This window comes from Scomber scombrus, chromosome 17 (genome assembly GCF_963691925.1).
Source record: "Scomber scombrus chromosome 17, fScoSco1.1, whole genome shotgun sequence".
NCBI classification, from domain to species: domain Eukaryota; kingdom Metazoa; phylum Chordata; class Actinopteri; order Scombriformes; family Scombridae; genus Scomber; species Scomber scombrus.
The window spans coordinates 5,074,660-5,101,828 of record NC_084986.1 but is presented as its reverse complement, the minus strand read 5'-3'; the positions used below and the strand labels follow the sequence as shown (position 1 = coordinate 5,101,828).

At 37.6% G+C, this 27,169-nt stretch overlaps 2 protein-coding genes across 2 annotated transcripts; one reads left to right on the top strand and one right to left on the bottom strand.

The window, feature by feature from the left end:
• Positions 1-1,316: 1,316 nt before the first annotated feature.
• taf1b (TATA box binding protein (Tbp)-associated factor, RNA polymerase I, B) lies at positions 1,317-9,852 on the bottom strand. Its single transcript, XM_062437768.1, has 15 exons — positions 9,757-9,852; positions 8,872-8,970; positions 7,832-7,919; positions 6,757-6,854; positions 6,572-6,664; positions 5,628-5,733; positions 4,845-5,013; positions 4,649-4,748; positions 3,525-3,672; positions 3,260-3,434; positions 2,837-2,874; positions 2,623-2,710; positions 2,320-2,390; positions 1,919-2,147; positions 1,317-1,596 (listed from the first exon to the last, which is right to left on the bottom strand). The coding sequence occupies exons 1-15, from the start codon at positions 9,772-9,774 to the stop codon at positions 1,317-1,319; spliced, it is 1,800 nt and encodes a 599-aa protein (XP_062293752.1). The 5' UTR covers positions 9,775-9,852.
• Positions 9,853-12,583: 2,731 nt separating this feature from the next.
• Positions 12,584-26,264, top strand: adam17b (ADAM metallopeptidase domain 17b). Its single transcript, XM_062436920.1, has 18 exons — positions 12,584-12,763; positions 14,457-14,589; positions 14,679-14,812; positions 15,040-15,128; positions 15,234-15,423; positions 16,342-16,472; positions 16,578-16,664; positions 17,206-17,316; positions 18,051-18,195; positions 18,341-18,432; positions 19,277-19,429; positions 19,794-19,993; positions 20,796-20,899; positions 21,370-21,504; positions 21,683-21,813; positions 23,548-23,715; positions 24,261-24,317; positions 25,748-26,264. The coding sequence occupies exons 1-18, from the start codon at positions 12,673-12,675 to the stop codon at positions 26,132-26,134; spliced, it is 2,538 nt and encodes an 845-aa protein (XP_062292904.1). The 5' UTR covers positions 12,584-12,672; the 3' UTR covers positions 26,135-26,264.
• The last annotated feature ends 905 nt before the right edge of the window (positions 26,265-27,169 follow it).

Sequence of the window (27,169 nt, the reverse complement as noted above, 5' to 3'; positions counted from 1 at the left end):
AAAAAGAAATGTTTGTACCAACGGAAAAACTAAACACTGGCTTAACCCTACTAAAAAAATATAAAGTTTTCTATATTACTCAACAAAAAACACTAAATCTTTGGTGGGAAAGTAGTTTTTGATTATATAAAACAAAGAAAAGCAGCAAACTTTCACACTGAAAAGGGCAGAAACAGACAATATTTACCGTTAACATCAAAATGAAGGAGCTCTGCCCTTAGTTACCGTTGCTATGGAGGAGGGACTGTTAACAAGATAACTGAAATGATCAAAAATGAATGAATTAAATAAAAAAAACAATGTTTTTAAAAAAGGATAATACTTTCTTTTTAGTCAGAAATATACAAAAAATTATATCTGATTTTTGGTTTTGACGTTTAATTTTTACTGGCTGTAATGGAAACTTTTGCTAGCGGCTAGCAGAGTTGATTGAAAACGGTTTCCAAATAACTATGAAAATTATAGCCTTTAAAAATGTGTCTCATATATTAAAAAAAATCCACACAGGCCGCCTGTAGAGCCAAAAAAAAAAAAAAAAGTTTTCAATGATATAAAACAAAGAAAAGCAGCAAACTGTCACACTGAAAACGGCAGAAACAGATCATATTTGACGAAGTGAAGGAGCCTTGCCCTTAGTTACCGTTGCTATGGAGAAGGGACTAATGGTAGCTAACAATTAACAAGCTAACTAAATTCAACAATCAGTATTTTTTGAAAGGATTAGTCTCTTTTTTTCAGCCAGAAATACAAAAAAAAGTTGATTGGTTGAGTCTCCAGCTGATTGTATGAAAAATTAGCCATGTAAATGATTCTAAAATATAAATTAGATAGGATACCCAGCAAACAAACCAACACAGGCCCCGTGTAAAGCAAAAATAAAAACGTTTCATCATTATAAATGGTCTAAGCAAGGGTATTTCAACTTGTTATTTATTGAAAACACATTCATACATAAGATCAGAGGTCTGCAAAGTCGATCATGACATAAGAAAAACTTAATCCCATACTTACCAACCATAATTAAAACCGCACACAGTCAACAACTCTCAATTGTTGTTTGTAGCAGTAGTTTTAATATTGCTCTCTAGACATGTTTTTATAGAAAAATAGTCATCTGATAAGTTCAGTTATCTGGTTAAAAAATGTTAAACCTTCATCTTGTCCTTCTCTGCAATAATCCATAATCTTTGAATAAGTAAATATTGTTGTTTTCTTTCCACATCACACTTGTGTACGTTGCACACTCGACCCACGACTGGCTCCAAAGTGGTTTTGATGTCATAAATCCTCATATAAACACATTTTTTTAAGCAGAATTATTCCTGCAGCTGAGTTTTCTTCCTTTTTTGGTTTTTTTTTAACCCCGGTTCGTTGTCTTGCCCTCTCTTCTGTATCTTCGGTGAAGTCTTGGTCCTCTTCCTGTTCAAAGGTTTGTGCCGTTGTGTTTTGTGTCCGATGATTCGTCTCTCCATCGTCAGCACCTCCTCGTACATGCAGAACGGCTTAACGTCCAGCAGGAAGGAGAAGAGCTGCAGCAGCCAGACGAACATCCGCGGCAACGTCGGCTCCACCTCCTTATAGTGACTCTTGCACCTCCTTTAGAGAAGAAGAAGAGGAAGAAGAGGAAGAAGACGTCAGCACCTGAGGAGTCTCCTCACTTGCAGCAGCAGCCGGAGGACATTCATGTGTTGTCATGTTTTGTGCATTTATTTCTTTATTTTGATGTGCATTTAACTTATTTTACTTTGCATAGCTTGTATGTAATATTATTTAGGTAAATCAGATTTATGTTTATTTTTGTATTAACTCTTATAGGTGAGGTTTTAAGATAAGCCACATATGTTTTATTTTTCTCTGACTTTTATTTTACGTAGGTGCAAATAAACCAATAAAACCAATAACCAAAATGAGAGGTTACCATTCTTTGCAGAGTCTGAGCGATGGGTGCCAGTATGTTGAGTTGGAGGGCGTCAGGACTTCTGATTTCAGGGTCACGACGCCATCCAATTTCTGCTGGTGAAGACTGGGTCCGTCCGCTCCGTCCTCGTCCCCCCAGCAGAATATGAAGCTGGACGGACCATCGCGCTGGACGCCCGCCATCCGAGAGGACAGCTTCTCGAAACAGATCTGCACCTGCTCTGCTATTCCTGCACACACACACACACACACACACATGATTTGAAGATTGAAATTAAGATTTTTTTATATTATTTGTCTCTTTATTTCACTGTTTGTCATTTAGTTTGTTTTTATTTTCTGACATTTGGTGTCAGGTGTTGTTTCAGAGTTTTTTTAAAGTCTACAATCTGAGAGTCTTACTTTTCCTCTTCATCGCTACCCATTTGTCCTTCTTGTTCATGTATATCAGTTTCTGTGCCTTCCATGTCTTCCTGTGGACGAGTGAAGAGAGAGAAATAATAAATATATTAGTGATTAAAAAAAAACATTTTGTCGTTGAATGAACACCAAACTCAATCAACAGCAAACAAACATTTTTAAAAAGGGCTCAAACATGCATTAATTAGTTTCCCATTCTGGCGTTGATAGTATAAAGGTGAATGCTGTGCTGTGGTTGGCTGACACCGGCACGCAGGTTTAATTTCTGGTGTGTCGATGTCTCACCTGGCGGTTTCCTGGTCTCTCCTCTGCTGAGCTCGGAGCAGAGCGGCCTGCAGCAGCCGGTACCACCGCCGCAGGTTAAACATGTCGCCTGGCAACACAACACAATCAATACACAGCTGAGTGATTGGATCAGTTATTGATTGACAATTAAGGTAATAAGATATTGTCACTATGATGTAATATTTTAATGAAGATGAAACAAACACACACACACCTTTATTGTCCAGAATGTTCACTTCATTTGATAAAATCCTGAAAGACACAAATCAAAGTGACAATTTTAATTTGTTCAGTATGGAGGCCCGGAAGGCCAAAAAGATCTTGTGTTGGGCTTCAATTAACGATCAGTTTCATTATTAATTAATGTGCTGATTATTTTCTTGATTCAACGTCAAAAAATATTGAGAGAGGCTCATTATGAAAAGGTAACGTCTTTATGTGTCTTATTTTTTCTTCGACCTGCTCACAGTAGAATCTAACAGATTTAATAATCCAACTCTAACTCACCCTCATCAAACTAAATAATGATAATAATTGAATTATAATTTGACACCTTCAAAGATTTACGTGACTCTTAACTGAACTGATTTCTTTTAACTGATCCAAAATCAATCAGAAATCTTTAAATCAGAGTTACCACTCGCTGTGGTCGTCCAGGCCGAAGAGGAGCTTCAGGGTGACGATGATGAGTGCAGCGGCCTGCAAGTCGTACCGAGGCAAGATGGAACGAGCCGGGGGATTGAACGTGTGGAGCGTTTGATCCGCCATACCGGCGCGCTCCATCAGCCTGCAGATCCACGGGTGGAGCTCGTCTGTAAGGGAGAGAAGAAGAAGTTTAATCCAAGGTGTTGAAGATGAGTCGCAGTGTTGTCGGTGTGGTCTGTGGTGTGGCGCAGGCGTACCGGGCAGGTTGGCGTCGGTCATGTAGCGCAGGCTGAGCATCGCCGGGTGCAGCAGACTCTGCCTGCCGATTGGAGGAAAAGCAGGAAGCTGCAGGAACAGAGCCAGATTCTGAGCCTCTCGATGCACCGCCTGGTGAGACGGATCCCTCTGCAGAGAAAAGATAGTTTAATACTTTAAGTTTTCTTTATTTGTGTTTATTCATATTTGATGATTTATCCATGTATGTCATCAAATGAGTTTTACTTTCCATCTTATATTACATTAAAAAAAAAATGTAAACATGTTTTTATATTATTCTAAATCAATTGGTGTAATTTATTTTGTTGTAAAGCACTTTGAGCTAATATTCTTGTAAGAAAGGTGCTATACAAAAAAAAATCATAATAATCATTATTATTTATTTATATCTCCTTATTTTCATACATTTCTCCATATTTTTATATCTAAAGTTCACCTGAAGCCTCATATAAGCTTCAGACAAATGTTTTAAAAGCCTAATTAAACTAAATGACTGTGTGGATACTCTGTGTATTTTGGCCCCCATCACTTACATTTAATAATAATAACAATAACAATAATAAACTTTATATGGAGCCCATCTCATACATAGGAAAATGAAATACAATACAATAACACAACAGCAAATAAAAGTTAAAATGATGTTGTTACAAGACGGATAAAATAAATGTTTTCACATCTCTTTTAAATTTAGAGAGTAGTCCATCAATTCCAAGCATAATTAAAGAAATTTGAACTACCTTTTTTTTTTCTTTTTTCTTTTGATTGTCAGTATGAACAGGAGGAATGATTACAGTGATGAATATATGTTGAAATTATTTGGTTTTTCTATGTGGTCATATTATCTTCTGTAATATTGTGTAATTTTAACATTTTTTAGGTGGAGGTTTTCTGTCTCTCCCTGCACTGTATATTATCTATTATATTGTACAATTTTTTGTGTGTAATATAACATTTGTGCAAAATAATCTAAACTAAACTAAACTAAGGAAAACCTCTGATGCTTTAACACAGACTTGAAAAATTGTGAACTTTTCCATTAATGAAAATAATTGTTTAATTGCAGCTTATTCTTCACTTTATTGCTTTATGTTTGATTTCTGACCTCGTCTCTGAAGATGAGCGCATCTTTGCCCTCCAGCTTCATCTCTTCAGGAAGATCTTCGTAAGCGTTGCAGTACGGGACGAATCCTTCTTTCACCAACCTGAAACCCAACATCAACACACACATCACGATCCAGGACCGTTCAGCACCACGCCTGCATCCTCTCAGCTCCGTTATCGTCCAGGTGAGCTCTTACCTGAGCAGATCGCTGAGCGTCAACGCCTCGCGGCTCCAGACCAGAGCCAGGTGGATCAGAGCCAGAGTCTTCTTCAGGTTCATCAGACTGCGGCCACGCTTCAGCCGAGGCGTCAGGTAGGTGTCGGCGTCCATTGAGCCCGAACACTGCGACCATTCACTGGAGTAGTCTGCAGGAGGGAAGAGGAGGGTTAAAGGAGTATTTCACCTACTGCAGGAATGAGCGCTAAAAAAGGAGGTGAAGAGACTCATTTAAGCAGTAAAATAAAGAAGTACTTTGATGCATTAATGTATTTTTCCCATGAAAACTTTAAATAAAACCAATTACTTGGACAAATATAATATAAAAAGTATCTTTCAATTCACACCACAAGAGAAAAATGCGTAAATGTTGTTTTAATGAAATAAATCGATTATAAAATGCACAAAACACACAAGAGGAAAACATGGAAATTGTTTTTTTTTTTTTTTATAGGACCTTAAACATCATTTAGCTCAAAGTAAAGATTGTATCTGACTATCTAACAGGTGATTTTGTATTAATAAGATGATTTATGGTTTATTTTTATTCCAAAAGTTTAAAATGAATTTAGTGAGCATGAAGCATGAAGTACTCTCTGTACTTTATTTTCTGTTTTCTCCATCAAGACAAAAGCTGATATCTGCAGTTCTTTAACTTTCACTTATCATTTATTCTTTGGTAAATCCAGAGTGTTATTATATTCATCTGGTCTTAAAAGCAAACAGTGAACAGTTTTTATATCTCAGGTCTCTGTGACTCTACCTGTGTTAGAGGCGGCCGTGCTGGACTGGTTCGCCTCGCCATCCGTCTCGCTGGCCGATATGACGGTGGACTCGGGAGCGCTGTCCGACTCTGAGTCTGGATTTCTCTGAGAGGAGAGAGATGAGGGAAGCAGCGTCAGACAGAAAACTAATATATTTCTTTATTAATGTGACTCCGCAAATCAGTTCAGCAGCATTTTTTTACCATCATCGCCATCGTACCTCAAATCAAGTCAAATTTATTCATACAGCACATTTAAAAATAACAGAAGTGCTTTAGATAGATAGATAGATAGATAGATAGATAGATAGATAGATAGATAGATAGACATTTTTTGGCAATGATCCCTAAAATATGATTATCAAGCCTTTGTGACACATATATACAATGGTGGTAATGATATTTTACAGTTTGACAATAAACTTTATGGTATAACCTGATATCAGTGCACTGAAACAGTAATCTTGACAGGTAATTTAATAATTATAATTAGCTACGGGGAAAAAAACATGCATATATTAAACTTGAATGAAGAAAAAGGATCAAATATACATTAAAGGCTGCCTATATTTGAATTAATTCATTTATTTTTGCTTTATTATTGTTTAATCATATTCAAGTATTGTCAATATATATATATTTCTTCCCATCCTTTGTATAGTATGTTGTTCTGTTTGTTTAAACTCAATAAAGAAGTATCTAAAAAAATGCTGCCTATATAACTTAAAAAAGAAATAAACAACAACTTATTTGCTGATAACAACATATCTGTGATAGGCCGATAATATCAGCTGATTAATTAATCCACACAGATTTTATCCAATGAAGAGGTGAAATGATTTAAATTTTTGGAAATATTGAATAAGACGCTGGTGGAAAATGAAAGGTTCCTGAACAGCAGCTTGGATCATGTGACCGATCATGTCCGCAGGTTGTGAACGCACCAGTTTGAGTCTGGAGCTCTTCACTGGGTTGTTGGTGAAAGCCTGCCGACTCTTCTGCAGGTAGAGTCTCCACAGCTGACACAAAACCTGGTCCTGAAACAGACACAAACCCAACAGGTCAGAGTTACGTCCTGAATCTGAAACTGTTCCTTCAGCTTTATGAACAAAGAGGATCCGGATCGGACCTTGAAGTGAGGCGAGACTCCCAGTCTGAGCAGAGCGTCGGCCTGGTTTCTCAGGATGAACTGGAAGCCTTCACAGATCCTCCACTCGCGTCCTCGCTCTGAACAAAAGAGACAGAAACAAAAACACGTCACAGCCTGCATTTAATAACACGAATAACACTATACATTTTTTTAAATCAGCCTTTATAAATTAGTATAAATTCTGCTGCTTCGTGTTATCATCATTTTATCACCTCACATGAATACGTTTAAAATGTTTCTGTGGATTTTAAAGGAAGGTGACTTACAAATTGATGAAGAAATCACTTCTTTTTTTTTTTTTTACTATAAAGGGTCAAAAACTGTTTGATTGTCTTTAAATTGAAAATCTGAGATATTGGAGAAGCTTGAACCAGAGAATTGAGAGTTGAGTTTTTTCTTAAAAATGATTAATATATAATCAGTTATCTCCAGTTTCTGTAGCTTCACCAAGTTTAATTTAAGACCTTTTATATACCACATAAAATACAATTTAATAAAATTAAAAAATAACATCTTTTTGAATAATTGATTAGTCATTTTAGTAATTTATTCAAGCAGAAATACTGAAAAAAACATTCAATATTCTCCCATTAAAACATCTTTAATGTGGTGTTTTGTTGCTTTAAAAAAAATGATTTATATAAAACTGTAAATCTCTTTCAACTGCTGGTCGAACAAAACAAAAATAAAACATTTCTTGTGCTGAGGGAGGCTGTGATGGATTTTAAGTAAAAAGATGGAGATGAGTGACACGGAGCAGGGAAATATGATTATTTGCTTTGTTAGTCTTCTTGTACATGAGCGTTTTGAGTTCATGTGACTGAAATAAGCTAAACTAAACTAAAGTAAAATTCATTTATAAAGTGCTTTACATAAGCAATATATCATTATATAGAATAAACAAGTAAAAGATTAATTGAAGTATATAAGTACTGTATATAAATAAACGTGAAACAGAGCTGACACATGCGTATTTATAAATATGTTCAGTTTTTTTTGTTTGTTCGTTTAGTTTTTTGTCCTCTGTGAGACTCCGTACATCGGGAGCACTGACCGTTTTTCTTAGTTCTGGCTCCTCTGCCAATGGTGGAGATCCGAGTGGTGCCGGGAGTGAAGTTCAGGTCCACAACCTCTTTGGTTCTCTGAGGATGTTCGGACACATTGACACATAATTAATAAACATGAAGTCGATACTGCCACCTGCTGACAGACTGCGGTACTGCAGCCCGAAGGGAAAACTAGGCCGGCTGGTTATCAATCATTTGAAGAAGACAGATGTGAGATATTAATGTCAGTGAGTAAAGCAGACGGGATTATTATTAGTGCGGTTTTATTTAACCAATCACACGACCCGATGATGTCATGTTGTTATATACACGAGGCTTGATCGGTGTTAAATAAAGCACCGCTATCCTGCACGTCATCAGTGTCAGAGAGTTTATGTATCAGACTATCAGAGAGACATTATAGTAAACATTATAATGAATGTAGAAACATGATTAATAATTCCTAAATATTAAATATAAGCCTTAAAATAGGTAGTCCAAGTAGATCATTTATGGCTTAAGGCTCCACTTTCCTGAGTCCTGGGGAAGTGTGACCCTTGTGTGACCCTTGTGTGCATGTAAATTAATGTCTTGTTGCCATTTGGAATTAGCCAGTAGTCATGTAGGTTGAGTTTTTTGACCAATCACAGATCATTTCTTTGTCCCTTCAGAGATTATAATAGATTATAGGTTTGTTCTTTGCTTTTTGAGATGAGCTGACGTCAATCTGTGTTTAATCTTTAACCCAGGAGTATTATTTAATCTTTGTGTTTAGTGTTTTCAGACTTACTCCACTAAAACTGGAACAATAAAAAAGATTTTTCTGCTCTATAAAAACATATATAGCTCCTTTTTTACTCGTCTCTTTATTGTAAACTCAGGACTTTTGTTCATATCAGAAGTCGAGGTGTTGGCAGGTATTTGATGCTAAATCCCCTCAAGAACTGACTAGCTGTTTCAGTGTAGTTAGCATGGTGATTTATCCTGGGTTAAAAGTCATGTTTACAGGTCACAGATCAGCTGTTGTTGTTGTTGTTTACTTGTTTACCTCGATGACGTTGTGACAGGACCTGCAGTAGAAATGACACTCGTCTGAAATGCCCCAATCCACCGCTGAACACACCCCACAGGGCTCTGTGTAGCCGGCCTGGAGAGAGACACACACACACACACACACACACACACACACACACACACACACACACACAGTTTGATCACAACAGTTCTGTCATATAGGACTAAAGAAACTAGAAAATATTCACATTTAAGCAGCTGAAATCAGCGAATATCGACTAGATTTTTACTCAAAATGTCAAATCAAGTTTCAAAATAGTTAATATGATGATTATAATTTATCGGTTTATTGGTTGACATCAAATTGCAAAACTACAAACAAGAACAACAAGCTTATAAGACACAAAACTAACATATTAGTGAAGCAAAAAGAGAATAAACTACTTAAGAATATCTGCTTAATATAGTATATTTTATGTTTATTTTATGCTCCTGCAGTACAAAGATAAAGTGAATATAACATAAATGAGTAGAAAAACATCCATTGAAGCAAAATCAGGTTAATGTAAAGTTAATTTGCCAAAGTGACACAGTGATATAAATAATAACTTTTAGGCATCTTAACGCCTCTTTACAACACATAAACAATTATCCTCTTCTCTCCTTTATTAAAGACTATAAATCATCCTTTAATGGGTTTAAACGCTTTGTGAAGTTTTAATGAGACCTTCTGGTAAATTCGGCTTCAAAAATAAACATGTTTAACATTTATTTAACTAAATTTTAGTGTTTATCTTGTTTATAAAACTGACATATTATTAAATGGAGTCTGGTGCAGCAACAAATACACACTAAATATTATCTACTAAAGTTATCTACCAACTTTATGAGACTAACATGTGTGTGCAGCATTAATTACCGTGTGCTCTTCGTCCATGTTCACTTAATTAAAGCCGATTTATAGTAAAAAATTGATGTATTTGATGTACTTCGTCTGTAGATCCACATGCATCAGGTTTTTTTTGGGGTTTTCTTCTTCTGCTGTTATTTCCGGTTGACTGAACGACTCCAGAGCGTCACTGCTGCCCCCTCAGGCCAAAACATGAACTACACCTTTAATTCATAAAGATAAGAGACAGATGTTACTGATGTATACTTTAACTACATCACTCATAATAGTTATGTACTTTTACTGTAATACTGGCTCATAATACTTATGTTTTTATACAGGACTTTTACTTGTATTGGAGTATTTTTTCCATTGCAGTATTTGGTACTTTTATTGAAGAATCTGAGTATTTCTTCCAGTACTGATCACAGTTTACAGTGTACTGTGATTACTGCACTCTGTCGGTATTTTACAGGTTTTCAGCTGTATATTCAGTATATATTCAGTATATATTCAGTGTATATTGAGTGTATATTCAGTATATATTCAGTGTATATTCAGTGTATATTCAGTATATATTCAGTGTATATTCAGTGTATATTCAGTATATATTCAGTGTATATTCAGTGTACATTCAGTATATATTCAGTGTATATTCAGTGTATATTGAGTGTATATTCAGTATATATTCAGTGTATATTCAGTATATATTCAGTGTATATTCAGTGTACATTCAGTGTATATTCAGTGTACATTCAGTGTATATTCAGTGTATATTGAGTATATATTCAGTGTATATTCAGTGTATATTGAGTATATATTGAGTATATATTGAGTGTATATTCAGTGTATATTGAGTGTATATTCAGTATATATTCAGTGTATATTCAGTGTATATTCAGTGTATATTCAGTGTATATTCAGTATATATTCAGTGTATATTGAGTGTATATTGAGTGTACATTCAGTGTATATTGAGTGTATATTGAGTGTATATTGAGTGTACATTCAGTGTATATTCAGTATATATTCAGTGTATATTCAGTGTATATTCAGTGTATATTCAGTATATATTCAGTGTATATTGAGTGTATATTGAGTGTACATTCAGTGTATATTCAGTGTATATCTCGCAGTAAAAGCGGATTTGGATGAGATCAGATGTTATAAATAGACCAGTCCAGATGTCTCTCTGTTATTCTCTTACATAAGATGAACGACAGACACGTTTCGCTTTTATTTCATTCAGTTTATGTGTTTATTTGTGCAGCTTTAACACCTTTTTACACATAACACTGTAAAAAATCGCGTCAAATGACTTACTTTCTTTTTAAATGTCGCAGCTTTTTAGGATTGAAGCGTGTTTGAATCAGCAGAGTCAAGCTCCACACAGTGAGAACAAAACAGGAAGTTGGGATTAAAAGAGAAACTGGGACATTAAAGAGACTCCTGGACTGAAAATACTGTTTAAATCAGATTAATAGAGATTTATGAAGAGCCTGAGTTTAACTGAATGAAAAACAACTTGAAACTGCTTCATGAAGGGAAATAAACTTCACAGAAAATATGATTTAATGTAATAATACAGTAATACAACTTTTTTTAAATTTATTTTTTATTACATTTTTTATTTGTTAGTTGTGTGTATATGCTGGAAAACTTGGATTAAGTGTTTTTTTGTTTTTTTAATTAATTAATTTATTAATTGTAATCTATTATGTGTATATATATATATTTTTTTTTACTTTTATAAAATAAAATAATATATACAATAATAATAATATAATAATAAAATATATCTTTGGTGATCGATTTCTTCATGTTTTACTTTTTGATATTTACTTTTATTTATTATAACATAATATTATCATTATTTTTTTTTAATAAGGGAGAAAAAGGAGATGCCAACTTAACAATTTTAATTAGATAATTGATCTTTCGTGGGGGGAAAAACCCATTTCAGACAGATTTTAGTGCTGAAAGAAAAATATTTATATAGTTAAATAAACGTGTTTAACATGTAGATGGGAACTTTATTTAACCCTCCTGTTGTCCTCTGGCCAATTTTGACCCAGGAGGCATTAACCCAGGCATTAACTAAAAAAATGAGGTATACTTTCATTTAAATGAGCCCTATTCACCAAAATGTCCATAAATATGTGTAAAACCTAATAATACATTAAAATGAAGTCTAAAACAAAATTTAGTGATAATTTATACTTTATAAACAGTCAAAGTAAATTTTGACCCATGAGGATGAAAGTTGCACAGTATGCAATCAGATTTGTGTAAGAATGATCAAGCAAAACGTTTTAAACATAAAACAAAAATAAAAAATCTGAGAGATAATTAAAAAATCATCCAAGCAACAAAAAAAAAAGTCATCTCAAAAATAAAACTTATAACTTGCAAACAAATTATGTAAAAACAAGGAGCGCAAAGGAGAGAGCTGAGTTTTATTTACTTTTTTTTTTATTACTTTTATTTTTTTTCTTTGCTTGGATGATTTTTTATTCTCTCTCAGATTATGATTTTTGTTTGATGTTTAAAAAGTTTTGCTTGATCATAATTTCTCACACAAATCTGATTCCCACAGCACATTTGACAGGAAGACAACAGGAGGGTTAAAAAAAAAAAAAAAAAACGTTTCTCTTATTTTGTAGGCAGCTAATTCTACTTCCGCTCCCCGCCGCTGCTTCCGGCTGCTAACTTCACTCTGCAGCTGTTCTTCCTGGTTTCACACTGGAGGCGTTTTTCTGCCACTTTCTAAACAAAACAAAGACTTCAACTGGACGAGATTAACTCCGCTGTAACTTCACATGTCTTTCTAAAATATCTAGTTTTACATCTAAACTTTGGTCAAAGTGTTAAAAATCTGATGCGTTGAGAGGTTTAGCAGCGACCTTTTCTTTCTTTTCTTTCTTCCGTTCAGTTCATCCATCAAACATGAGACAGGAGCTGCTTTTATTTACTGTTTTCATCGTTTTAACAGAAGCAGCTGTTCATCCGCCTGCAGACACACAACAACATGACTACAGTAAGTGTTTTTAACCTGGTTTTAATCCCTATCAAGTCATATTAATGTCTAAATAAAACAAATGAGAGAAGTATGTAGGAGGTATGGAAGCCGTGTTCTACCAAAATAAAAGAGAGATGAAAAAAGTATGTAGGAGGTATGGAAGCCGTGTTCTACCAAAATAAAAGAGAGGGGGGGGGGGGGAATGTTAAAATTATGAAATAAGTAGGTAAAAATATTTTAGCTTTAAAATTTAAATTAGGAGATCAAAATTAAAAGATAGACATAACTTTGATTTCCTGTGTTAAAATTATGAGAGATACTTATCAGATACTAAAGTGTGATAGTGCATCAAAATTATGACTTTTAAAAATATCAATTATGAGACACTAAGTCAAATTAATTTGATTTTAATTTTATTTAATGCTTCAACTAACGTTAATTTGTATTATTGAATATCCTGATGACTATTTTCTGAATTAATCTGGTCGGTAAAATGTCATGAAATTGTAAGAAATGATTGTCTTCAATTGTTTTCAAAGTTGACGTCATCAAAATGTCTAAAACATAATCAGATTACTAGTATGGTTGGGTGATGTGTCATATGAAAAATGTCCTATCAACATTTACATTTTTTTATCACTTGTCAATTTTGAATTTCCCCATAGGGTCATCAATAAAATTCACCCTTACCTTAAATAAACAAGAGCAGTTGTGCAAAGCTGCATTAAAAAGCAGTGACAGTCTATTTGGGTTTGTTTGAAATGGATATTTGCAGTAAAACAGTAAAAACAAACTAGTTTCGCAGCTGAATATCAAACAGTTGATGTTGTGTAGAAGCGTTGACAGAGCTGACATCATGCTAGCTAGCACCATGACATTTTAATGGTTCATGATCTAATATCGTCATATCTCACATCTCTAGATTACTGACATGATGATAAAGAAAAGCAAGAAATTGTAGAAGTTTAACCTTCGTGTCGTCCTCCCGGGTTAAATTGACCCCGTCGGTTTTGACGGTTCCTTCTTTCCTCCCTTCCTTCCTTCCGTCTGTCCTTCCTCCCTCTCTCCTTCTCTCTTTCTTTCCTTGCTCTCTCTTTCCTCCCTTCCTTCTTTCCTTCCTCCATCCCCTTTCTTCCTTCCTTCTGTCCTCCCTCCCTCCTTCTTTCCTTCCTTCCTTTCCTTCTTCCCTTCCTTCTTTCCTCCCTCCCTCCCTCCTTCTCTCTTTCTTTCCTCCCCCTACCTTCCTCCCTTCCTTCTTTCCTCTGTCCTTCTTTCCTTCCTTCCTCCCTTCCTCTTTTCCTTTCTCCCTCCCTCCCTCCTTCCGTCTTTTCTCCGTCCTTCCTTTCCATCCTCCCTTCCTTTCCTTCCTTTCTTTCCCTCCTTCCTTCCCTACTTCCTTCCTCCCTCCTTTCCTTCCTTCTTCCCTCCTCCCTTCCTTCCCTCCTTCCTTCCTCCCTCTCTTCCTTCCCTCCTTCCTCCCTCCTTCCCTTCCTTCCTTCCCTCCTTCCTTCCTCCCTCCCTTCCTTCCTTCTTCCTCCCTTCCTTCCTTGACTCAAGGACAACAGGAGGGTTAAAGTGGCAAATATTTTGTCATTTTTTGCTTTAAATCTTGACAAATGATTTTGCTTGTTTATCAAAATAGTTGCTGATTATTTATTCTGTCCATCAATCTCAATGAGACTCACAGAATAAATTAAAATCTCTTCTTCAGGCTCTCTCAGGTCGATGCTGGACGACTTCGACGTGCTGCCTCTCTCCAGCCTGCAGACTCACTCCGTCCACCGACGCGACGTCCAGACTCAAACTCACGTAGAGAAACTGCTCACGTTCGACGCCCTGCAGAGGTCAGACGTCACACTTCGTACAGTTCAGTGTCAGTTTGACTCGTGCAATTTGAACGTCATAAAACGAATATTTCTTTTTTGGTGTGCAGACACTTCAGACTTTACCTGAGGACCAACGACGAGCTGTTCACGGAGGACTTCAGGGCCGTGATCGTAGACGAGGACGGCCAGGAGCAGACGTACCCGGTCAACAGACACAACTACTTCATCGGACACGTTATTGGTGAGACTGACTGTGTGCATCAGTCTTTTTATTATTTACAAACTACATTAACAATATTTTTCCTCTGACACAAATGTATAATATCCGTATTTATGCAGATGATTGATTCAGTGGGAACCAATTGGCTCACAGCTGAGAGGAAATGTAGTAGCATGTAGTTATTTTGGGATTTTTTGACACCAAGAGGAATGTAGAAAAACAGCAGATTAATCCTTTAATTCTTTCAGGTGAGGAAAACTCTCGTGTTCACGCTCACATCGACGACAACGAGTTCTATGCTCACATCCTGACAGACGAGACGGAGTACAACATCGAGGTGAAATACAAACACTTATCATCAATCTGTGACGTTTGATTAAAACATAAGAAGAAACCCTGACGTGAGCCGCTGTACTATCTCCTCTCTCCTCTCTCTCTTCAGCCTCTGTGGAGGTTCACGCCGACGCCCCCCGATGGTCGTCTGCTGATCTACCGCTCGGAGGACATCAGGAACCTCAGCCGCCTGCACCAGCCGTCCGTCTGCGGCTACGTGACCTCCGACCCCAGCTCCATCCTACCCGATGACATCAGAGTGGCGTCAGCGATGATGTCGGAGGGCCGAGAGGGAGAAGGTCAGTCAGAGTGAGCTCAGACAGAACGTGACGTCTGCTTAGACCTGTCATGATAACTACTTTAGTTGGACGATATATTGTCTCAGAAATAATCACGATAAACGATATTATTGTCATTTGAAGATCAGTTCATACCACTGATATAATGATAATATAATAGCATAATAATGCGAAGGGGGAGCGGGGGATGGGATTGGAGAATGGGTGCCACACTTCTGTAAAAACACAGACTGCCATTATGGGCTGGGACAGAGTTATTTACCTTTAATTCTTCTTCCATGTATCATACGATAAGTCAATATATAGACATGACAAAGTTGATAATGTTATTATTGTGACATAAAATGGTCTTCAAATGACAATAATATCGTTTATCGCAATTATTTCTGAGACAATATATCGGCCAACAGAAGTAGTTATTGTGATAGGCCTCAGTAAACATAGGAAACATAGCAGGGCTGCAACTAATTTAATATTTTCTTTATCAATTAATATGCTAAGAGTGAAACAGTGAAAATTGCCCGATATAATTTCTTTTGACGTCTTCAAAAGTCTTGTTTTGTCTCTCCGACAGTCTACAACCAGAAGATGCTCAGTTTATCTTCATGTACAACAGAAAAGCCTCACAAATGGTTCATTGGTTATCAAAATAGTTGCCAGTTAATTTTTTCCGTGCTTTAATACAACCTCACAGAGCTGCTAGCATGCTTCTTTTCACTCAATCATTTAATCACATAATCTATAAAATGTCACAAAAATAGTTTAAATTAGTCTAAGATAGAGTCCGACTAGTCCAAAACCTCAACGATATTCAGTTTACAATGATATAAAACTCAAAGAAGACAATCTGAGACATTAGAGAAACTGGAACCAGGATGTTTTTAACTTTAAACTTGTATAATGTTGTCACCTGATCAGAGCCTGTGATCAGAGAGAAGCGTCAGGTGCACGACCACAAGAAGAACACCTGTCCTCTGCTGCTGGTGGCCGACCATCGCTTCTTCGAACACATGGGCCGAAAGGAGGAGAGCACCACCCTCAACTATCTGGTCTCTGACTTCTCTGACTTTTAATCACCATACCTCAGATTTTAACCATTTAAACATCTCACCGCCTCCAAGCAGCGACGTTAACCTTCCCGATTGTGTTTCCAGATCGAGCTGATCGACCGCGTTGACGACATCTACAGAAACACTTCGTGGGACGATGAGTTCTCGGGTTACGGCGTCCAGATCCAGCAGGTGAGGAGCATGATGGGAAAAGAAGCGTTAGTTTGCAGAGCTATATTAACATGAGTCAGATTATAGTTTCAATTTGTTATAGAAACTTCTGTGCTGCAGAGTGAGAAGTGGAACATTAGTTATTTTTGGATAAAAGTATCTTTTATTAATATTTGAGGTACTAGGAAACATTTTCTGGAGGTGGTTCACATGGATAGTGAGAGCTTTAAATATTTAATGCTGTCCTTTTATAAATGCCTTAATTTTAGAAACAAAAAAGAAGAATTGCCTTGTTAGGGATTTCATTTATTCTATTCTATTAGTTTTAAAGGTTTTACAGAATTCTGCATAAACTAATCTGAGAGATCCAGCAAATCATTCAGCTTCATAATTTAATATTTCTGACCTTTAAGTGATCAGTTTAAATGATCAAACTTATAATTATATAAATGTCCTTTAATCAGTTTGTAATCAATCAGAACCGTTTGGCTGTATGAACAAAGTGTTTATTAAACAGGCGGAGGAGTAAATGTAACCTGTGCTGCTGTGTTTGTGTTCTCAGATCATCATAGAGAAAGCTCCGACCCACGTCGATCCAGGAAAAAGTCATTTTAACATGCAAGGAAGTCCAGCGAGGGACAGAGACGTTTGGGATGTCAAGAAACTGCTGGAGGTAAAAAAATACCTGTTCAAATGTCAGCTGTGCAAATGTTAGCTGTGCTAATGTTAGCTGTGCTAATGTTAGCTGCTACTGGTTGTTAAAGAAGCTGTAAAAAAACAAAAAACAACAACAACAACATAAAAGCATTGTCTACATTGATTTTTAAGTAAAACGTCTCCATTTTAAGGAAGGAAAGATGAAGGAAAGGGAGGAAGGAAAGATGGAAGAAAGGGAGGAAGGACAGATGGATGGAAAGAAGGAAGGAAGGGAGGCTAGAGGGAAGGAAAGATGGAAGGAAGGACAGATGGATGGAAGGAAAAATGTAATAAAAGGAGGAATAAAGGAAGAAAGAAAGGAAGGAAGGAAAATAAGACAGGAAAGGAAAGAAAGGAAGTAAGGACAGATGGAAGGAAGAAGGGGAGGAAGGAAAAGAAGACAGGAAGGAAGGAAAAGAAGACAGGAAGGAAGGAAGGAAAAGAAGACAGGAAGGAAAGAAGGAAGGAAGGAAGGAAGGAAGGAAGGAAGGAAGGAAGGAAGGAAGGAAGGGAGGAAAAAAAGACAGGAAGTAAGGAAGGAAGGAAAGGAAGACAGGAAGGAAAGGGTCGCTTTGCCACAAACATAGTGTGACGTTTTAAAAAAGGTGATTCCTAAAGCAGCTGCTCATACAGACAGTATCACCAGACTTCCCTTTTATATCTTTGAATCCTGACTGTTGGATCTCTGCTGCGGCTTCGTGTTTCTTGCAGCAGTTCAGTGTTGACATCGCATCGAACGCCTCCACCGTGTGCCTGGCTCACCTCTTCACCTACCAGGACTTTGATGAAGGCACTCTGGGTCTGGCCTACGTCGCTCCGTCCAAACCCGACATCCCCGGAGGTCTCTGCTCCAAAGGTGAGTCCTGGAATCCTGGTTAGATCAGATTAGATTAGATTAGATTAGATTAATTTTTGTCTTGGGCTAAAAGTGCTAGTGTCCTATAAGTTTCATTGCAGTTTTAATCAAAGTGTTTGTTATTAAAGTGTTGTATGTTCCTCAGGCTGTCCTTCTTCTTCTAACGAACAAGGGATGATCTACCTCAACACGGGCCTGACCAGCACTAAGAACTATGGGAAGACCATCCTGACTAAGGTGTGTCGGCTTTCTGAACGCTGAATGTTCATACATTTGTAACAAAAAGATGGCGGCCTTTCTTGCAGACTTTTAAGTATATAATCAACACAATAAATCAAAATGGATCAGGGCTAAGTTGTGACCTTTTTGTGGTCATACAGGTCAGTTGAAAAGAAATTATATTAAATTTAGAGCGGAAACAATTCGGCAATGAACAAGAAAATGAGTTGTTCCATCTTTCTTTCCTGTTTTATATATCAGGGTAAACTGAACATCACTGGGCTTTAAACACCTTTTCACATTTTTCTGGACATAATATTGCCTGATCAAGTACCAGATTAATAAAAAAGATATTCCATGGATTAATTTATAATGAAAATAATAGTTAATATTGGATTTATATTGGTCAGATGCACACAAATGCCACTCACAAGGGTTGATGATGTGGTAGTTGGCAGCTGTTACTCTATAAGCTGTTGTGATTATCTTAACGTAGTAGTTTTAGTTGCCTAAACTCTACGAAACTTTAAACCATAAAGTTAAAATATATAATATATAAAGACACTTTTCCACCTATTATGTTGTGTTTGTCAGAGGATCGGTGTGTTAAATGTTGAAAGCAAAATAATATAAAAATATAAAGCATCAATAATAGAAACCTAAGATGATATTGGGGTCAAAACAATACTTGATTTTTGACACAGATACTAGAAATATACTTTTTTGATACCTCACTTTTAAGAAATATAAACTTCAAAGTAAAAGTTGTCACAAAAGCTGCACAGGAATTAAGCCTCAGTGAAAGAAAAGAAAGAAAGAAAAACAGTATATAATTGTGAATGTTTCGTTGCCGTCTCCACAGGAAGCAGACCTGGTGACGACTCACGAGCTCGGACATAACTTCGGAGCAGAACACGACCCCGACAACATCCCGTACTGCGCTCCACGAGAAGACCAAGGAGGCAAATACGTCATGTACCCCATCGCTGTGAGCGGGGACCACGTCAACAACAAGGTGCTGCCTCATGATTTCTCCTCATATGTGGAGATACTCACATGTTTATACTGTTTTATAAATGAATCCCATCATGCTTATTAGACAAGTATGCAGCATACAAAGAATATATGTCTTAGGGTTTGCTTCCAAAAACACAACAGAGAAGAATAAAAAGACCCAAAGGTAATAATAGATAATGAAATAAGGAAAATAATGATACATTTACACCAAGAAAGGAAATGTATGAAGGTGACCAGAGCAAAAATGAAATATGATATGAGCAATTATGTCACAGTCCAGTTTGATGACAGTGCAGTTAATAATAATAATAATAATAATAATAATAATAATAATAATAAGTGTTCCCTGTGTGTGTCTGCAGGTCTTCTCTAACTGCAGTAAGCGCTCCATAGTGAAGCGTCTGAGGTCGAAGGCGGCTTCCTGCTTTAAGGAGAGGAACACCAACGTGTGCGGGAACTCGCGGGTGGAGCAAGGCGAGGAGTGCGACCCGGGTCTGCTGCACATGCACTCTGACCCCTGCTGCACCGACACCTGCAAGCTGAAACAGAAAGCTCAGTGCAGGTCAGAAGAAGAACTAAAAAAAAGGGTGTTTTTATTTTCTGCTAATGCCGTCAGACAGCAGACGATGGTATTTTAAAGATCCATCATTGAATCCTTTTTTCTCTGATCTGTTGGTTTGGACATTTTAAATGATTGAAATTAGAAACGCAGCGAGTGACAGATGAATCACAGAGAAGGCAGATTTATTAGTAGAGCACAGGGGGGTCAAACATGCGGCTCGGGGACCAGAACCGGCCCGCTGAGGTGCCTTTCCTTCCTTCCTTCTTTCCTATCTTCCTTTCCTTCCTTCCTTCCTTCCATCTGTCCTCCCTTCCTTCCCTCTTTTCTTCCCTCCTCCTTCCTTCTTTCCTTCCTTCCTTCCTTCCTTCCTTCCTTCCATCTGTCCTTCCTTCTTTTTTTTCCTTTCTTCCTTCCTTCCTTACCTCTTTTCTTTCCTCCTTCTGTCTGTCCTTCCTTCCTGTCTTCTTTTCCTTCCTTCCTTCTTTCTATCCTTCCCTCTTTCGTGATGACTAAACTCAAAGGAAGGAAGGAGGGAAGGACAAATGGAAGGAAGGAAGGAAGGAAGGAAGGAGGGAGGGAAGAGAAGAGGGAGGGAAGGAAGGAAGGACAAACGAAAGGAGGAAAGAAAAGAGGGAAGGAAGGAAAGAAGCAAGGAAGGAGGGAAGGAAGGATGAATATTCTTAATATAAAAAAACCACAAATGGCATCTTCAGGTTTTTTAAATGTTTATTTTACTCTGAGACATTTAAAAGATTTAAACTAATCTCTTAATGACATGATTTCTCTCTTCCTCTCCGCTCAGTGACAGAAACAGTGCGTGCTGTAAAAACTGTCAGTTCGAGGCCGTCGGTGAAGTCTGCCAGGAGCCGATCAACGCCACCTGTAAAGGACACTCCTACTGCACAGGTCAGCTCACAAGGGTCAAAGGTCACATAAGCCCACGGCTCATACATGTGATTATTTATAACGTTTAAGTTCACAAGTCTGTCATTTCTGTATAATTTCCTGGGAAGTTTCCTGGAGAAAAGAAAAATTGAATCTGGTAGAAATTACACATAAAATACTGAAGATAAGTTGTTAGAATGAACCTACAAAAATGGAAAATTTTACATGTTTACAGACTTAAGTTTTTAATGATGAATTAATAATGAATTTGTGTTTATTTGAATTAAATTAGAGCAGTTATATGAAGGAAATCCTTTGGGAAAATTGCTAAAAACCGCTTATGAATTCAACTTATTGATCTATTTTCCCTGAAAGTACGTTGTTCTTTCAGGAAACTTTCCACAGAAATGATAAAGAAATGATTAAAGACCTTTAAATAAAGCGTCACCATCAGATTTGAGGACCGGGTCTTTGTGTGTTTGTGTTGACAGGAGTCAGCAGCGAGTGTCCGTCTCCAGAGAACGCTCAAGATAAAACGGTGTGCTTGGACAGCGGAGAGTGTCTGAGTGGAGAGTGTATTCCTTTCTGTCAGGCCGTCCTGAAGCTGCAGCCGTGTGCCTGCAACGGTACGACGCTCAGATGCTCCGATTCCCAAACACAGCTCAACAACTTCAACAAATTGCTTCATGCTCAACAACTTTATACATTCAGTGTTTTCATCATCTTTGCTTCATGGTGGATGTTTAACTCTGGTCTCAGTTTGTATCAGCTGCAGTAAATCATCTTTTTTCTTCTTCTTTATAGACACAAACACTTCCTGTAAAGTTTGCTGTCGGAACAGCAACGGCGTCTGCGCTCCCTACCAGGACAACATGGGTCACTTCCTGTTCCTGCGTAAAGGCAAACCGTGCACCGTGGGCTTCTGTGACGGAGCGGTAAGATGATTTATTAACCCTCCTGTTGTCCTCGAGTTAAGGAAGGAAGGAAAGGAGGGAGGGAAGAAGTAAGGAAGGGAGGAAGGAAGAAGGAAGGAAGGGAGGAAGAAGGAAGGAAAGGAGGAAGGAAGAAGGAAAGGAGGAAGGAAGGAAGGTAGGAGGGAGGGAGGGAGAAAGGAAAAGAGGATGTAAGGAAAGAAAGAAAGAAGGACAGAGGAAAAAAGGAAGGGAGGAAGGTAGGGGGGAGGAAAGAAAGGAGGGAGGGAGGGAGGAAGGAAGGGAGGAAGGAAGGAAGGAGGGAGGAAGGAAGGGAGGAAGGAAGGGAGGAAAGGAAAGAAGGAAGGAAATAAGGAAGGTGGGAGGGAGGGAGAAAGGAAAAGAGGAAAGGGGAAAAATGGAAGGGAGGAAGGTAGGAGGGAGGAAAGAAAGAGAAGGATGGAGGGAGGGAAGAAGGAAAGGATGGAGGGAGGGAGGAAGGAAGGACAGAAGGAAGGAAGAAAGAGGGATGGAAGAAGGAAGGGAGGAAAGAGAGAGGAAGGAAAGAAAGAGAGAAGGAGGGAGGGAGGAAAGACAGACGGAAGGAAAGAAGGAAGCAAAAGAAGGTTAATACTTTGTCTCCTAAATATTTAGACTTTTCTCTGAGATCTACTTCTACGAGTCTGATCCAACAAACTTTCTTTATGTCACAAACCTGTCTCATAAATCTGGTTTCAGTCTGATGAACGTCACCTCTTCATGAGGAGATTAACATTCCTGAGTTTGTGGGCGAGTTTCATTCACAAAAAAATGTTCCCCAAGAGTAAAAAGAAGGAATTTGAAGCTGTCAGAAATCTGCAAATCACATTGTGTCTGTAGTCGTGTTAGAGGAGCTGAAACTAAGTATTTATGAGTCCTGACTTAAATAAAAAAACTTTAATATTTACGCGTCTGACAGCTGTCAAAAAAAAAAAGAAGCTTCAGATTAAAAGGTTATGGGGAAAGTTAAAGGAAACTTTCTATAAATATTAATGTATTAATAGACAATATAAAGCGATTAGCTCTCAGAAAAAGTCTTGAGAATGTTTAAAATCCACTTTCAGATTCACAAAGCTGTTATTTTATTTATAAAAGCAAAAAAAAAGATTGATTTCGCTGCATCCAGACCACATTTAAAAAAACTATATATTTACTTTTGTCTAACCTCGACTTATCTCCAGAGAGTAGTTCTGTGTAAGGCAGACGCTACTGAGCATGTGCAGGGAAGCAGTTCAGTTTATGACTTACTTATATAATCTAGCACAGAGGTTTTCATATTGTGTGACTTGAAGTGAAAATATTACATTATAGTTATCAAAAGGAGATCAAAAATAATAACCTAAATGTGTCTGATTTGATTAGACGGATAGTTAAGAGATGCAGTTTTGGGGAATTGTCCCACTTTCTCAGAGTCACAATCAAATAAAAACCTTCAGACAGACATTTTTATATATATTTAATGCAGTCTGAATGATGTCAAAAAGCAATATCAGACTATCTTGGCTCAGTTGTTGAGTGTTTATGGGATTAAATAACACAATGACGATCCCACATCCATTCAGGAATTAAGCAAAACTAAACAAGTAAACAACGGGGGGCGGGGCGGGGCGGGTGGAGGAGCACAAATAAGCTACTGAAGCTGTAAATAAAGCCATTTCTGCACATGCTCAGTGGCGTCTGGTGTAAATGTTTCCGTGCTGTGGGCTGTGATCTCCGCAGGGGAAATGCATGAAGCAGGTTCAGGACGTGGTGGAGCGTTTGTGGGATTTCATCGACAAGCTGGACATCAACACGTTCGGGAAGTTCCTGGCTGATAACATCGTGGGCTCGGTGGTGGCGTTCTCGCTGCTGTTCTGGGTTCCTTTCGGCATCCTGGTTCACTGTGTGGTGAGTCTTAGGCTTTTAATCCTCTAAATCAGGGGGGTCAAACTTAATAACCTATGAATAATTTACATATTATAACTTTACTGTAATAAAACGACTTTTTACTGTGAAAAATTAGCAATTTCAACATTGTCGGTCTGTTTTTTCTAGATTATTTTGCACAGAAGCTGCTGATTGACAACATTTTGCACAATTTTCAATATATGAATGTTTTAACTAAATGAGCACAATGTGTATTAATATATATATATTAATCATAGAGGTATATATTGTTTTTTCAAAGAGTTGTTTTCATCCTCAGTATGGGGGGAAAAAACTCCTGAAGCAGCAGAAAAAATTGGAAAAAGCTGATTTATTCTACAATATAACCCCTTTGCCCCCCCAAAATTAACTAATTTTAAACAATTAAACATCCAGATCAAACCTGAACATTTATACTTACATTATTAATTAGTTTTTATTATGTTTAGTAATTCACAGTTCAGTAAATGTGAACTAAATGTGTCTCAGTTGAAGTTTTTTCTCACTTTTCTTTTGTTTAATTTCAGGACAAGAAGCTGGATAAACAGTACGAACAGACCACCAAGTCTCTCTTCTTCCCCAGTGTAAGTTTATATATAAATATAAGTAATATGCTGCTCACTTCACATTCATAAGCAGCAGATCTGTTGGTTTTTTTTGCAGGTTTTAGGCTGTTAAATATAAATCATCAGACGTTCGTTTCACTTCATTTCTGTTGAAATCGCTTCGAACATCGAACATTTAAAACTTCCCACAGAGAGAAAAATCCATCACAGTCAACTTAGTTTAGTTTCAGAGGTCAGAGTTACAGTTTTTTGTCATGGTGTTGGTTTGCAGCTGTGAGCGGAAACAGGCTGCAGAAGTGTGAGTCAGCAGCAGAAACTCATCATCATTTATTCTGAAGCTTCACTGAAACTCTTTACAAACTGTGTGTTCAGTTTAGCTGCTGCTCACCAGTAAATGTTTCTATCATATGGAGTTCCTTCACAACTCTCTCAGCTGATAGGTTGTTGTTTTTCAGATTGTTCTTGAATGCACCACCAAGCATATTTTTGAAAGCTGTCACTGCTCAGAAGTTTTCAGAGATAAAATCAGAGCTGAAAAATGTGATTTTATCATTAAGTTGATTCACAGAACATTCTTGTTCCAGTTTCTTCATCTGAAGATTCACTGCCTCTCTTTGTCTTATTACTCAGTTAAATGTGTTTTATATTAATATACTCTAATGTTTTGGATTGTTCGGTTGCAGTAAAAAACCCTCTAAACTAAAAACGTCAAATTGTGTCAAAATCTTCTGAACATAATTGTTTTAACTTTGACAAAAACAAAAAGGTAAATAACATCTTCCAGCAGCAAGTTTCACGTCTCTGCAGGTTGATTTTTATAGAAATGAACTAATAAATGCTTCACTTACTGAACTACAACATTAACTTGACTTTGAGTACTTTTAAGTATTCAAAGTTGACATTCAGTACTTATTAGATATAAAATCACATGTTCGGATGTTGTTTTACTAAGAAATTAATGACATGTTTGTGAAATATAACAAGAGGTTTTGTGACATAATTAGATTATTGATGCTGTTAAAGCAAGAAAAGTTGGTGGTTTATTATTGGCTCAGTTATTATTTGATAGTAACAATAATTGCAGATAAAATAACTTTGACAGAAACTTAAATATGATTTAAACTGTAAAAAGTTTTGAGTCTCTTTTAGTTAGTTTAGTTTGGTTAAACTCAAATACACACGTAGAAATAAAGTAAATAATCATACGTCCTTGTTCTCTGTCCTTCATCTCCATTAGAAGTAGTGACAAGCCAAAAGGGAAATAATAAAATAATAATAAGTTTAATTTACATAACGCCTTTCGCAGACCCGAGGATGGTTTAAATACAGAGGCTAAAAGAATCTAAACCAAACAAAAAAGGACAAAACCAAACTAAGCAGAAGAGGAAAAACAATAAAAGAAAGAAAAATAATATTCTTCTCCTTTTAACTGTGTTGTTTTTTCCCAGAATGCCGAGCTCCTGAGCAGCCTGGAGTCTGCGTCCGTTCGTATCTTCAAACCTCCGAACTTCTCCACCACCTCCGCCGCTCTTCGCTTCCAGCCGTCCAGCCCCCAGCAGACCAGCACGCCTCCCGTCTCCGCCCCCGAGCCCGTCCCCACTAACGGCCGCGGCCCCCTGGACAGCCCCCGCATGGCCACCATCGAGGAGGACACCAGCTTGGACTCGCACCTGGACGAGGAGGCGCTGGAGGAGGCGTTCAGCCGGCCGGGCGGCTCGGCTCCGCGCTCCTTCGAGGACCTGACGGACAACAGCGTGACGGGTCGGAGCGAGAAGGCGCTGCTGTTTAGACTGCAGCGGCAGCATCAGATCGACACCAAGGAGACGCAGTGCTGAGGGGGGCGAAGCCAAGACTGGACTGAAGGTCTCAGATAAGTTTAGATCCTCGAGCTCGTGAGGAGAACTAAGAGGAGTTTTTTTTTTTTTTTTACAGTTTTTTAACCTCTTCCACTCCATCCTTTATTTTTTGTTTGGAGCAAAAACTAAAAAGATCCAAATTAAAATGTTTGTAGCTCCTGAAGCTCAACGACGATCTGCTTAAATCAGGTTTTTACAGAAAGGAAACCTCCAGAAGTTTATTGTGAAAGTTTCAGAAACATTCAGGAGCCGTTTTCACATCGAACTCTTGACGATGTCCGAGGGAGTTTCTCTTTCACACATGTAGCAAACAGCAGGAGATTATCCATGTCAGACGTGGAAATAATCAATCAATCAATCAATCTTGATTTGTATAGCGCCAAATCACAACAAAAGTCATCTCAAGGCACTTTTCACACAGAGCAGGTCTAATCTGTACTCTCTAATTTAATTTAAAGAGACACAACATTCCCACATGAGCAGCACTTAGAAACAGCAGCAAGGAAAAACTCAGCTTTAACAGGAAGAAACCTCAAGTAGAACCGGGCTCTAGGTGGGCGACCTAGGTTTTAGAGAGAGGGGAGAGAGGTCAGGTTTAGGTGAGGGGTGCAGGAGGCAGGACATGACTCAAAAAGTACCCTGCAGTTGTAATTTCGCATTTTTAAGCTTTTCATCTGTAATAAAACAGCTTTTATTTTGCAAGAAATCACAGGAAGTCTGGATTTAAATACCGTTTTGCAGATTGTGAACGCCTCACTGATTCGTCCTGGTGGTTAGCGCCCCGTTTCAAACCCTTCTGGATTGCACTGTAAAAGGTTTTAACCCTGGTGTGTAGTTCAAATACTCATCTTAAATACCAGGAGATAAAACATGGCTGGCACCTCAAACGAAAACAATACAACTAAACCAAAACGAGAGATCTTTAAAAAGTCAAAGTGTCAAAGTCCAGTTTAAGTTGGACCGCTGCGTTTATCCAGAACCAGTCACATGTGTAAAATAATATAAATATTCATA